At 35.9% G+C, this 13,855-nt stretch overlaps 1 protein-coding gene across 1 annotated transcript in view; it reads left to right on the top strand.

Moving 5' to 3' along the window:
* The window catches only part of IL1RAPL1 (interleukin 1 receptor accessory protein-like 1), a 756,667-nt gene that overhangs the window by 713,362 nt on the left and 29,450 nt on the right, over window positions 1-13,855 (top strand). The window contains exons 7-8 of the mRNA XM_012649799.1: window positions 6,577-6,700; window positions 8,605-8,750. Of these exons, the coding sequence (XP_012505253.1) occupies window positions 6,577-6,700; window positions 8,605-8,750 (270 nt within the window). The remainder of the gene's footprint in view (window positions 1-6,576; window positions 6,701-8,604; window positions 8,751-13,855) is intronic.

Genomic DNA, 13,855 nt, shown 5'->3' with positions numbered 1-13,855 from the left:
TTGCATGAAAATCACCTGAGGGTGCTTGTTAAAAATGCAAATCCCTGGATTACTCCAGACTTGCCAAATCAAAATCTGGTAGGAAGTGGAGGTAAGTTTTTTGACACAAAGTTTGAAACTAACTGGCTTAAGTAAGATAAGAAAATGTGACATCTGAAGCTACATGCCTCTGAGTTCATTGACATTGTAGAATATATGGGAGTATAAAATAAAAACAGGTATGAAAATTAATGGAAATTTGCAGGAAACAAAGTTAATGGTAGCATTAGTGATTACAATAATAATAACCTTCCCTAGAGTTTCATTAAAATCTGGCTATCATTATTTTCAAGTAGAATATCTGGAATATCAATCTATTAATGCCCATTCTAGACACTATGTTAAGTGTTTTTTCTATTGTTTTTCCTTTTTAATTGAATACATACCCAGACACAGACAACAAATATAATAAGGAAAAATCCACAATTATTCTGTTTTAATTTTCTTTGTATTGTTTTCCATTCTACTGAAATATCGTTACCCAAAGCTTAGCACTTGTCCCCAAGGCCACATCAGAAGAACGAGGACAAGTGGTTTGAGAAGGAAAGAGAAGTTTAATAATTTGCTGGCAAATGAGAAGATTGGCAGACTCCCCTCTTGAAGTACCAACTCCTGCCTCTGAGCAGGAATACAGAGCTTTTAAAAGGGAGGTTTTCAGTTTCAGGCTCTTGCTGTTCAGCTATAGTTGATGGTTCTAATTCATCCCATCTTTGACTAAAACAATCTCGCAACCTCCACCTAGACAATTCCCTTGAGCCATCTCCTGCGGTACAAAGAACAAAGGACACTTCCTGCCTCTCCCAACCACCGTCGGGGGGCGGGGATGCAGGTTTTAATTCTGAAAAGAAGTGGGGGAGATTTTAGAAAGACAAAAAACATTTTTACCTAAAAACCTCCCCTTTTTCAGGCCCTTCCCCCTGTTACGGTATTACCAATTACATATTCAAATCTTTCAATCTTAAAAGTTCTTGTTATTTCTAGACTCCAATTCTAAGAAATTATTTTTCCTCCACAGATTTATGTCTTTTCTCAAATAGTATATTTGTCTTATAATAATTTTAACTCTAATAAATCCCACATTTATTTTGTTATATGAAACTAATTTTTGTTTCCGGATCATAATTCAATTCTGATAATGCATTGCCTGAAGTTAAATCTGGTCCCATTTCTGAGCACTACAACTGATTTCAAAGAGCTATATCTCTGCCTGCAGGACAAACATGATGCTGTTTTTATCATTGTTTTTAAACACATTTTTCTCTTTATGTGAACCAACAACATACTGTCTCGTCCTATCATCATTATACTTATTTAGGATAGTTGTTGACAATATCCATCTGCTTAAATTTCTAAATAAATATAGAATTGTGTTCTACATCTTATTGGACTTTTGTTGACAATAACACTACATCTAAAATATAACTTGAAAATGGACTTGTTTGTTTATATCTAGGTAAATTGTGTAGATTGTGTAAATAAGATGCCTATTTTCTAACTAGTAACTGTGGAAATCATGTATGATATTGATTTTTAGGTATCATAGACCATAACTAACTACAGGGTTTTCTTCTTGAGGCTGGCGAAACCATAGTGAAAATGGTGTCTCTTAGAGAATAAGATTAAAGAAAAAAATGACTTTAAATCACATTAACTATAGTTAAAAGTACATTAAATTGCTACAAATTATATAGTTTAATTTTAAAAAAACCTCCAATTTGCCAGACTTACAAACTTACTCCATTAAAGAAACTTTTTTCTTCTCAATTGTCTTTGTCAAATATTTATTATTGCAGTGTTGCAGTATGCTGACGTAGATCCTCCTACAATTTCATAGTAGGCACATAGTGTCTCACTTTAAAATTTCATAAACAAGCTTTTAATAATTTTAGAATTTATGCCCTTTAAAACAACATTCTCTCTTGGTTTTGTTTAGCATATTCTGGCTCTTTTGAATTTCCTACGGGTATTTGTTCCGTACCTGAAGTTCTATCCAAATATATTGAAAGAGTAAGAGCCCCTTCTTTAAGCATTACCACATAGACTCCGCTTGTTCTACAGGATGGTTGGTTTTATTTTTGACATGAATATTTCTTGAAAAGGCAGCCAATCTTTTAGGAAGAGATTCTATTTGCGTTGCAAATTGATGAAGAGTGTACTAGGTGGAAATGAGAATCTAAAGCACAGAATATAGTGATAAGCATGAGAATATTAAATGAATCATGAATGAGCAACCCCTAAAATTCAAATGCTAAAAGCCTGTTCTATAAGTGGCACATCCCACATCCCCAGCCCAAGGTACAAACATAGTTGCACCTTTTGTATTTTCCTATTGTCATTCTCCCATCCAAGTACCAACCAGGCCTGACCCTGCTTAGCTTCTGAGATCAGCTGAGATTCGGTGCATTCAGATTGGTATGGCTGTAGGCTCATTATTCATTCTTATTTGCCCTTATTGGGTAAATGTGCATCCCCTCTTCCTAAGCCCCACCCTGCCCCATGAATTTCTATCAACTCCTGATTCTTTTTTTTTTTTTTTTCTTTTTTGAGGCAGAGTCTCACTCTGTTGCCTGGGCTAGAGTGAGTGCCATGGCGTTAGCCTAGCTCACAGCAACCTCAAACTCCTGGGCTCATGCGATCTTCCTGCCTCAGCCTCCCGAGTAGCTGGGACTACAGGCATGCACCACCATGCCCGGCTAATTTTTTCTATATATTTTTAGTTGTCCAGATAATTTCTTTCTATTTTTTGTAAGAAAAAACGGGGTCTCGCTCTTGCTCAGGCTGGTCTCGAACTCCTGAGCTCAAACAATCCGCCGGCCTCGGCCTCCCAGAGTGCTAGGATTACAGGGGTGAGCCACCGCGCCTGGCCCCTGATTCTTATTTGGGGGGAAGGGATATAAGTTCTTCATTCCTGCTTTCAAACACAAGGTAATTCATGCTTGGTTTCCAGTGTTGCAGCTCTCTGACACACGTGTGGTAATCACCATTTCCCAGATGAAAAGTATTGGTGGACCAGCTTTTCTCAACAACACTTAGACCTTTGGATAGAGTCTCAGGTGTAAACTTCATTTCACCTGGCTTGCTTTCAGGATTGACTCCACTGGGCTCCTAGTGTCTTGCCTGCTAGCAGAGCTATGCATAAGAAAGGGAGTGGTGCCTTTTGCTCAGCCACACAAATTGGCACAATAAAGGGAAACCACTGAAAAATCTCTTCACAGAACAAAGCACTGCTCATATTGACTTTCTGTCCTGCTTATATTGGGAAGCAGCAGGCAGCTCCGCAATCTCTCTCTACCTCTCTCTCTGTGTGTGAGATACACACACAGTGATACATATAAATTATAAAAGTAAAAAAATATATATATTTTCTTTCTTAACAGGCTTCCTATTTAACCTCTGCTTTAAGAGGCTTCCTATGACCACCTTGATAAAAAAGCTAAAAAAGCATAATGATCTGTAGTCATTGCTACCACCTATTCTCTATCCCTTTAAGAAATTACGCGGAAATAATCCAGCCTTTGCAGTAACTATTCCTCATGTGATCCCAGAGTTTTGTCACATTCTGTATCCTGCTTGATTCTGTCTGATCCAATCCCAGGTTAGAAAATGCAGTAAAAGTAATTTTTTTCAGAAGGGAGTTGTGATTATTTCAGTCTCCTATTTGAAACCTTTCCCCAGCTCCCCTTTGCCTTTAAATGAAAGTCTCAAATCTTCTACATGGCCTGCATAGAAGAATAGGACTGCTACTGCTCTGGCCTCATCAGGGCTCTATTGTCCCCCTAATCTTCCCTTTACCTTTCCCCGCCCCATGTACACTTTAGCTTTAAACACTCCAATGTTATTTATTTCCCCCAAAGTTCTCTGGTTTTCTCTCACTCATGCTCTTTCCTCTCTGCCTGCTTTGTATTCTTCCCTCCACCCTCACTATTCCTTCCATGAATTCCACTCTCTGACCCACAGCAAGCCCAACCCAATTCTGGATAGACTTCCCCTAAGTGCCCCGTAGCACCGCAGATACATTCAGCCCTGGAGATCCAGTCAAGGTGGGTTGTCAGAGACCAGGAGAGCCGAGATGACTGAGAAAGCAAATCACTTCTTCCAGGGCTGCAGGAGCCATTTCCTAGGTGTGGCAATAGAAGGCCTGTAAGTGAGAGAAATGAACAGTTAAGAAAACCAAGTCAGTTGGTCTGGGAAAGAAGAAGGGTGATGTGAGAGACTAATTCAGGTCCCAAACGAGAGTTTCATTGGCCTCTCTGCTAAGGAATGTCAGACTGAGTTGCTAATGATGTGATCATTATTAGTAAGTCCTCATATTCAGTAAAATTGTAATGAAAAATTAGGCAATACCTGGAGATTTCCGTTTATGAGTTCTAGGCATTAAGTCCCACCTAAAAACTAAAACTTGGTCTCTTAAAAGATACATTGTATAGATTATTGATACATACATTTTTAAACTCTGTAACGTATCTTGATTCTGTTAGCATGTATGTTAATCATCATACCATGTAGTATTTTGAGACTTACTCTTGAATTCATGATTACCTTGGCACTTGGCGCTATAACACATACTCCAGTTGCATAAAAACTAGTGTTCTTACAAAAATGTAAACACAAAGAGTATTTGATTTAAAATTGTTTTGTAATGTTGGTTGACGCTTTTCATAGAAATCTGCAGTTGATCTGGGAAAGAAGGGTGATAGGAAAGAGTAATTTAGGTCCCAATGAGGGTTTCATTGGCCTCTCTGCTAAAGAATGACAGGCTGAGTTGCTAATGGTGTGATCATTATTTGTAAGTCTTCATATTTAGTAAAATCATAATGGAAAATCAGGCAATTCCTGTACATTAAAATTGACATTCATTTATCTATTTTGTAATGTAAGTATCTTCTAAAGGAGAGAAGAATTCCATATTAAAATATTTAGAAAACATTTGTATACAAAAACTAATAATAAAGGAACCTCCTTGGAGCCTCCTTTGCCTCTTAAAAGCTTGTAGACATTTTCTGGACTTCGCTTATATGATCACCGATGATGACTACTACATATAGACTCAAAGTCTATGAGGAATCTCTTAGAGAACATGGAGACCTGAGCAAAGATAAAATAAATGCGGAAGGATATATCATGCCATCTTAGAAATATTAGAAGAGTAAGACTTTTTAAATGAACTATTCTTATACAATGGACATAATTAAGAGAATAAGACTAATTTTATCCAATAAAAACTTTCTTGTGGAACTTACAGAATTGAGTTTACAGATACCCATGTCTGGGCTGAGAAAGAGTGCATCTAAGCGCATTCTGATTTTCTCTGTGTTTGTATTGTAGGATCACTCATAAGCACAATTTTGGGAGACGTTTACTGTTAACTCATAGCTTAGCTCTGAGGCTTCCAGTCCTTGGAAACCTTCCTCCTTGTGCCTTAAAGTCATAGGGTTGTCAGGGCCCTCTAGTAATATTTTCAAGACTTTATGGCTACAGCTAATTTTTGAGAAAATTTATTTACTTCGGATGCCAGCAAAGGTGTTGCTAGGCCTAGTTTTCAGCCCTCAAGGGGTGCCCATCCCTGAGAATTCCCTTCCCCCAATCCAAGCTGGAGCAGGCCTTTACAGGATCCCATCTCACCTCTCAATCTCTGGCTTTACTTGGAGGTAGCAAGATCTTTCATATGTACTGGAATATTTCAGTTCTCTAATGCTTGCTGAGGCTTTGGTAAACCAGGTGTGTGTAAGATGGCATAAACAGTCCTGAAATAAACCTTACCTTCTTTAGGCATTAAATTCACTTCCACCTTTTAGTGAGGGACTTCAGCTTACCTTATTAGGTAATCGATCAATCTGTATTCACCATTCTAGAATGTTCTCCCCTAAGTAGCATATTGAAAGAATCCAATCTCCATAGTAGGAGCATTGATTTTACCTGTAATGAAAACCCCAAATATTTATTATCATAAATTCTTCATTTATTTTTAATGTGCTTTTCTACTTGAGTATGGGTTAGTTTCTCTAATTAAAATATTATTCCTTATGAAGTAAAAATATTTTAGTAACATTTTCTTGGGATCTCGGACTTATAGTTCCTTTTCTTCTCCAGCCAAAGCTTTTGTTCCCTTTCTATTTTTCACTTTTAAGACTGAGAAACACCTTCTTCCCGCCCTGTAAAATCTTATAATTATCAACATTATCTACCCTCTGATATCATGCTTTGAGAAGGGCACATTACCTCTGTGGTGTCCTTCCCAATCATCCATAACCTCAATCTAATCATGAGAAAACATCAGGTAAACCTAATTGGAAGAACACTCTGTAAAATAACTGACCAGTCCTCTTCAAAATTTTATAGGTAACTCTCATTCCATTAAACAAGCCATGCTGTCAAAATCACACATTCTATAAATTTGACAAAGTCTGAAAATACCTGAAAAATTAGTCTTTTAGAAGCATGTTTCATTAAATCAGCAAAGTGATCAAAATGTTGCCTAAAATAAGTGTGTACAGTTTTATAATATATTTCCATCACTTCTCTCTACAGGCGATTCAGCTAATCTAACCTGCAGAGCTTTCTTTGGATACAGCGGAGATGTCAGCCCTTTAATTTACTGGATGAAAGGAGAGAAGTTTATTGAAGATCTTGATGAAAATCGAGTTTGGGAAAGTGACATTAGGTAAAATAATTTTTTGCTTTAATTTATATAGTCAAGATTAATGTTTGCTCTGTTAGCAAATAGAAAGTGAGTTAAAATAAAAGGGTTTATTTTGCTTTACTATTATCAAAATAAAAATACTACACTATTTAATAGCAAAGAAGGAAAACACTGTTAAGAGACTATGAAATTGCAAAACATCAATGTCATTTGCAAAGAATTTAAGAGAAATAAAAAGGAGTGTTTTATTAAGGAATATACTGAGTGTGAGTCCAAAATACCAGAAAATATAGAAAACGTGTTAATGTACCTTTTGTTTGTAAAAGCTTTTTTTTCAATTGTTGAGAGAAAGCATAAACAAGGTACTCAACCAAACACAACCTCTGTCATTTCCTTTAATAAGTTTTTACGTATTCGAGCCACCAAGTAGAATATAAAGCACTGATGAGAGTGACAGAGGATATATAAAATGTTTTAATCACCTTTCTTAGTCTGACTTTAAGGTCTAAATATTTATGGAATGGGAATGACACCAAGAAAATAACCATTTAAAAATACTATCTATTTTGAAGGCATAATGTTTAAGCCTCTTTTCAAAATGTATTTACTTATTTATTCATTTACTTTTGAGTATCAAGGTATTCAATGCTGACTAGAATTATGCTTGGGCAAAGATACTTAATTTTAATCATAATGTAAATAAGCAACTTAAACTAAGTTATAACCAAATCAAAATGATGATCATTTCTAGACATCCTCCCATCCAAAGGTTTCATCTTCTGAGTATATATGAGCATTTTAATCATGATTCCCCTATTTAAATGTCAAGACTTTTAAAACTTTATCAAAAGTTTAAGAGAAAATTTTTTCAATAGAAAATAAAAACATATAGAACTGTTACATAAAGTTATTTCTATTGGGATCTTCTTTCTGGCAACAAATACACAAGAATATTGCACTCTACAGTGCTCCAGTTGGATTCTGGAAGGCCCGACTGGGCAGTTCTCCAATATATATTAATACTAAAATGGTCCTCTACCATTTTTCATATTTAAAACTTTACTCTTAACTTTTACCCATATTCTTTGAAATGCTAAAATTAAAGAAAGACCTCTTAACTTTTACCCCCTCTGGTTTAGTGTGTGCTCAGGGACGGTTCTAGAAAGGTATTTTTCTTTGATTCTGCATTAGGAAATGTTGCACAGAGATGAGTTACCACACAGGTGAGAGGGTAGAAGTATGAATGTTGAGGGCAGGGAAAGGAGCCCTAGTTTGGAGAAGTTTTCCATTTGCTCTAAGAAATTGCTAAGTTCTTTGACAGTAAGGTTAGTGAATGTTTAGCGTTAATTATAAATGGCATAGTTAAACACTTTATCAGAACTTTTAGTCTACAGTTGTACAATTCCATATTTCTTTAAAAATAAGCACTTTGTATCATTAACAAAAGTCAGGCTAGAGGTTTCAACTGAAATGTCAAAATAGCTTAGAAATTTTCTTTTCTTTCTTTTTTTAAAAAAATTAACTTGATATGTAATTGGCCTCCAGCCTAAGACATTAGAATTTCTTATCTCACCTTTAAATGATATTTCTTCTTAAAGGGAAAGCAATTTGTAAACTTATTCTTCAAGGTCTCCCTCACCTCTTTATTATGACAGTGTGATTGTCCTGCTAAGAGAGATAATTAACTGCAACTTCATTAGCATCTACAAAGACAAGCTTCCTCATTAGAAGTGAAGAAGAAAAGGACATGATATAATTTAATTAACAAAGCATCAATCCATAGCCAAATTTGAAGAACAGATTCTGTAGGTATAATATTTTCACATCAGATTCAGATTCATCTACATTTCTTTCCTTTTCATGTATGTGTATGTTTGTGTGTGTGTATGTGTGTGTGCGTTTTGTTTTTTCGCTTTATATTTTAGAATTCTTAAGGAGCATCTTGGGGAACAGGAAGTTTCCATCTCATTAATTGTGGACTCTGTGGAAGAAGGTGACTTGGGAAATTACTCCTGTTATGTTGAAAATGGAAATGGACGTAGACATGCCAGCGTTCTCCTTCATAAACGGGGTGAGTGTAACCTTCTAAGCTTGAGTGGTCAGCTGAACGTACAATGGGAGGGAAATCATTGGGAACCAAGAAACAAATTAAATTTTGCTTTTCTTCACAAAGTTATCCTAAATAAAATAATCACATTAGCATTAGGGCCATCAAGGCAGACAGCATAGTGGATGGGTGACTAGCTCAGGCTCTAGAGTCAAATTTGGATTCCTTGCTGTGCTTTAATACCAACTGTAAAACCTTGGACAAGATATTTAACTTCCTTAAGCTTCAGTTTCTTGATATATAGAATGGGGAAAATCATAGTATCAACTCTTCGGTGTTTTGTAATGATAAAAGAAGATAATAAATGGGAAGGGCTTGACATAGAGCCTATACACAGAAAATATTTACTTAAATGCTATATATTATTATTAGAAATAGGTATTAGGTTCTTTAAAATAATCTAAATGGTTTTAAGTCAAAGATTGTGTTCCTTATAGGAAGGCTGGTCCTTTAGTGAAAGAACTATGTCTGATGAATTCGCTATCACAGTACTTCTTGACATTTTTTTTTTTCTGGCTTGGATAAATTTTACATGCACAATATCCTCCCATGATTAATAATAATTATTATAAGAAAGATAGGTTGTGGTTGAGTACAATGTCTGCTGCAGTAACTCTGACTCCACAGCAGCCCCATCACCTTATGCATGGGGTTAAAATATAGGTAAATATGTATTGATGATTTGAAATAAGAGACCCTTGTAAAATGTCTGCCATGCCTTTTAGTTAGTAAAATCTTTCATGTATAATATAAGAGAAAAATATGTTTTTTTTCTGCATTATGCTAAGTGAAAACTTTCTAGTCTTTGGAACAAGTACACTTGATGTTCCCTTACTCAGCACATTTGCAACAATTTTAATTTCAAAGCACATGTTTAATCCTAGACTCTTTGAGGTTTGAAAAGAAAGGGAACATTGAAGACTGTTCCCCTTACTTGATTGGGCAATAGATTCCCTTTGAATAATGTTACTGAAAGCTATTAAGACAGACACCACTGTTGTCAAGGTGACTACAATATTAAAATAGTCTACTTTTTTGGGATGTGAGTCAAGGAGAAAGGTAAGCAGTAGCTAGAAATATAATTGTTTCTTTCTATAATATATAGTCAGTCAATGAAGGGATTTGAGCAGAATTATCATGCATTTACAAGGACAGAAATAGCTTCTCAGGGTTAGAAGCAACTTAAATGTTGTGTAGTTGAACTACTTATCCTTCAGTAATATTAATATCTTCCCAAATGGTCTATCAGTTTATATTAGATCACAATCCCTCTTAAAGAAGCTGAATCTACCCTTGCAAAAATCTGTTAGAAAGCATCCCTATTTCACTGTCTGTCTATCCATTGGCCCTAGTTCTACACTTTTAATTACTCTTCCCTAAGACAGCCCTTCAAATGTTTGATGATAGTCACCATGACCCTGCTGTACCTTTACTTTGCCAGGTTCAACCTCTTTAGCTCCCTTTATTCATTTTTCATTTGTAAGAATGAAATCTTTTCACCATTCTAGTCACTCTCTTGAATATGGTCTAATTAAAGAGTTTGAATTATTGCTCAAGAATGGAGGTACAAGAGAGAAGATATAGAGCACATTTAAAAATCTGTTGGATTGAACAACATATATTTCTCTTTGGGGCAAGGTAGGGTGACAGTTTAGCAATCATAAGGAGAGAGGAAGGAAAATGAATTGTATTTAAGGATAAAGCTATTAAAGCTCTGTTTTTGCAGAGAGGCACACAGCCAAGAAGGATCAAACACACCCCAGGCTATTTTTAGCATGTGTACCTTAAGGTTAAGTTGCCCAAAGCTACAAAAGCTTCCAGTTCTAGAAAAATAAATGATTGAGGAATGAAGGGCATTATTTGAAAAAGCTTTTCCAGTAATGTCTGACTCCTTAAACATGAAAAAGAAAATTGTGGCCAATGTTGGAGTGCTTTTCAATACTTAAGTCTATCACAGTGTTTTTCAAATATCTATTTATGTCAATAGCATTTTATTCTTAGAAAATAAAAGCAATAAGAAGCCAAAAAGAGTCCTTCTAGGTCATATACTCCAGAAGTCCCTCTTAAAGTGAATGTGTGCCTTCCTTTTAAGGGAGCTGCAACTAGTGAGTCATCAATTCACAAAGACATCAATGAATGAACTCTACTGCACTTGAGGGGCTCTTAATTGTGTGGAATGATCTATCCCCCCCATCTTGGGGATCAACAAAGGACTTTGGTCAACATATGACATAATCGCAACTTCACCAGCCCTTCAAGGTTCAGAAGAGCAGGACACAGCATATGTGAGCCAATAGGTTTGGATCTTTGATCATAGGGTCCCTGAAAAAGTCAAATTTCTGTCATGCTAGCTCTTATGTAATTTTCAGATGAGTTGCTACATTACTCAGAAGACTAAGACTCAGATAAGGAACTAGAAGCTGTCACTGTTAATCATATTTTTCTGCCATTGACTCATAAATTCCTTAACTTATAGGCCTTCAAAATCTCCCTTTTTAAAATCTCCCTAGAGAGACATGTTAAAACATTTGTTGAATACAGATCTTGTACACCACAAACTATCATTTCTTCTGACAGGCAAACTTTCCAGGACATACCTTCGCCAAAGTTATCTAAGCATTTTTTCCTCCACTGTTACTTCGTGTTCAGTGTTGTTGACATAATAAAATGATTTCTGAGCCCTCCAATGGGTGGCATGGATTCTTTGAAACATCACTCTCATATATCAAATGAGTCTTCCTTAATGCCAAGGGGATAGTATAATAAATAATTCAGCTCCGTTAGCTAGGCTACATTCTGGATCAGCCTTTTATCTTTATAAAAAAATCACAATTGTGTGAAATCCTGTTGAAAATCTATAAAGAAATTTGACCATAGAAAAATCTTGCTTGAGAATATTCAAAGTTATCGATTCCTGCGGCCGGATAAGAAATTTGGATAGTTAGAATCTTGTCAGACATACAATATAGATATATTTCGCTTACTATACAGAACATTAGAATATGCAAATGAGAGGGAGATAAAGAATGAAGGGACAAAATCCCTGGGCCATACCGGTCTATGACTGCCCTGCTTCTTACCCCTCACTCTCACCAGCTGCTTCTTTTTAGTCCTCTTTGCCAGTCCCTGGCCTGGCATGCTTGACAGTTAGATCCTGGCTTCAAAAAGAACCAAAGGGTCGACAAACTAGTTACTAGGTTATTTCTTATTTTTGCTATTATTGCCCATACTTGATTGAATTCTGTGTCTGAGTCTCTCAATCTTTTACCCAGATGCATTTGCTTGGGTTTCTAATTACTACTGCCTGCCTCAACAGGTATTAAATACTGATCTTCAGTTTTTCTCCTAAACTCTGACCTTTCCTATTCTTTCCACTTTTTATTAATACATTTTCCATTTCTCTGACACACACAGTGCTTCAGATGGATACCCAGAAGCACTGTGTTCTGGCCTCGGGCTTAGCTACTCTTGCACCCATTAGGCAGACCTAAATTCCTTCTTCACTCTCTGTGTCTTTTGTCCATCCTCTCACTCGCAATGGCTGAGTGTGGACATGTTTACTATCTGAAGCAAAGCACTTTAACGGCTAAGGGCATAGATTTAGGAATAAGGCTGACTGTGTTCAAGACTTAACTCTGTTCTTGCTAGCTGTGCTATCTTGGGCAAATTACTTACTGTAAGCCTCAAATTTGTCTTCTATAAAATGGGAATAATATAGTAAGACCTATCACATAGAGCAGCTGTGAAGATTAAATGAACTCATGTCTGTCAATATTATCATAGTGTCTGACACATACTTAGCACCCATTAAATGTTAACAAGCTATTACAAGATTTCTCTGCTCCAACTATGTGTTATTCTGCATAATGAAGGATAGAGCAATTGCATGTTCTATTAAAAATTCCCTAATTTTTTACTTTATCTTTTCTTAAAATGGTCAGCTTTAGTTCCCACAATTTTGTTCCATCGATTCTGAATTTGACCTTATGATAGATTTACTTTCATTTGAATGTGCTATCCTAAAGAAGCACTTTATTTATTCATGCATTTAATGATGATTAAGAACCTACTATGTGCCTGGCATTGTGCTAGCCACTCATAAAATTAAGTGAACAGGAAATAAGGATTTATTCCAATATAATTTGGAATGCCATCATCTACTTTTTAAATTACACTGATATTAAACATTCTTCACGTAGAATTGTGCTTCCTAGTGAATGTTTGACTTTGCAACTGTCACATTAAGGATGCTCACTAGCAATTCTGCTCTGAATGGTTATGTTTACTTGTATTGATTACAGAAATATGGCAATTCATCACAAAATACTTTGGGAACTGGCAAAGGATCTATCTGAGAGACTTAGCACTAGTTAATAATGATAAACATCTAGGTTTTCTCTGTTCCGCCTAAAACCCATTTTACTTCTTGTGTGCACTCTTTTTCTCCCTCCAAAGAACGTAATCGATAGGAATTAGACTTGCTCAATAAACTCCCTAGTCCTCAAAATATCTTTAGTAATGTAATTAAGTGCACATCATTTAGGATGCATTGTTTTAAAGCCAGATGAATTTAGACCCAGTGGACTCCTTAACCCTTCTTGTAATGAATCATCTTTGTAATATGTGCCCCTATTCTTGTTAGTATTTTCCCAGTGCATTTATTTACTGAGAGATACAGTAGGATCATAGAACCGTGTAAACCTCTCTTGGAACTGACCATTTGACATCTTTGACCATTGATTTCAGAATATGTAACAGCCAAACCTGACTTAGATATTAAGAGTTCCTACTTCTCTATATGGCAGTATCTCCCTGGAAAGACAATGACTGATTAAAGGCTGAGTTGGTCTCCGTGAAAAGAATCACTTTTACTGAGTCTTAGCTTATGCAATGCCAAAATATTAAGGAACTTTAGTTATGTTGCTGCAGCATCTCCAAATCAGAGCCATCAGGCTTAACAAATTCTCTCCTTGGATAAGATTTAACATCTTGCAGTCAAAACTTTTTTTCTGTCCTGTAACATTTTTCTTGCTTTTCTTCCCCTCATTTATGTAAGACATCTAAATATC

The sequence above is a fragment of the Propithecus coquereli genome, unplaced genomic scaffold (assembly GCF_000956105.1).
Source record: "Propithecus coquereli isolate 6110/MARCELLA unplaced genomic scaffold, Pcoq_1.0 Scaffold303, whole genome shotgun sequence".
Taxonomy (NCBI): domain Eukaryota; kingdom Metazoa; phylum Chordata; class Mammalia; order Primates; family Indriidae; genus Propithecus; species Propithecus coquereli.
Note: the sequence above shows the minus strand (reverse complement) of the source record. Positions and strands in the feature narration are given on the sequence as shown.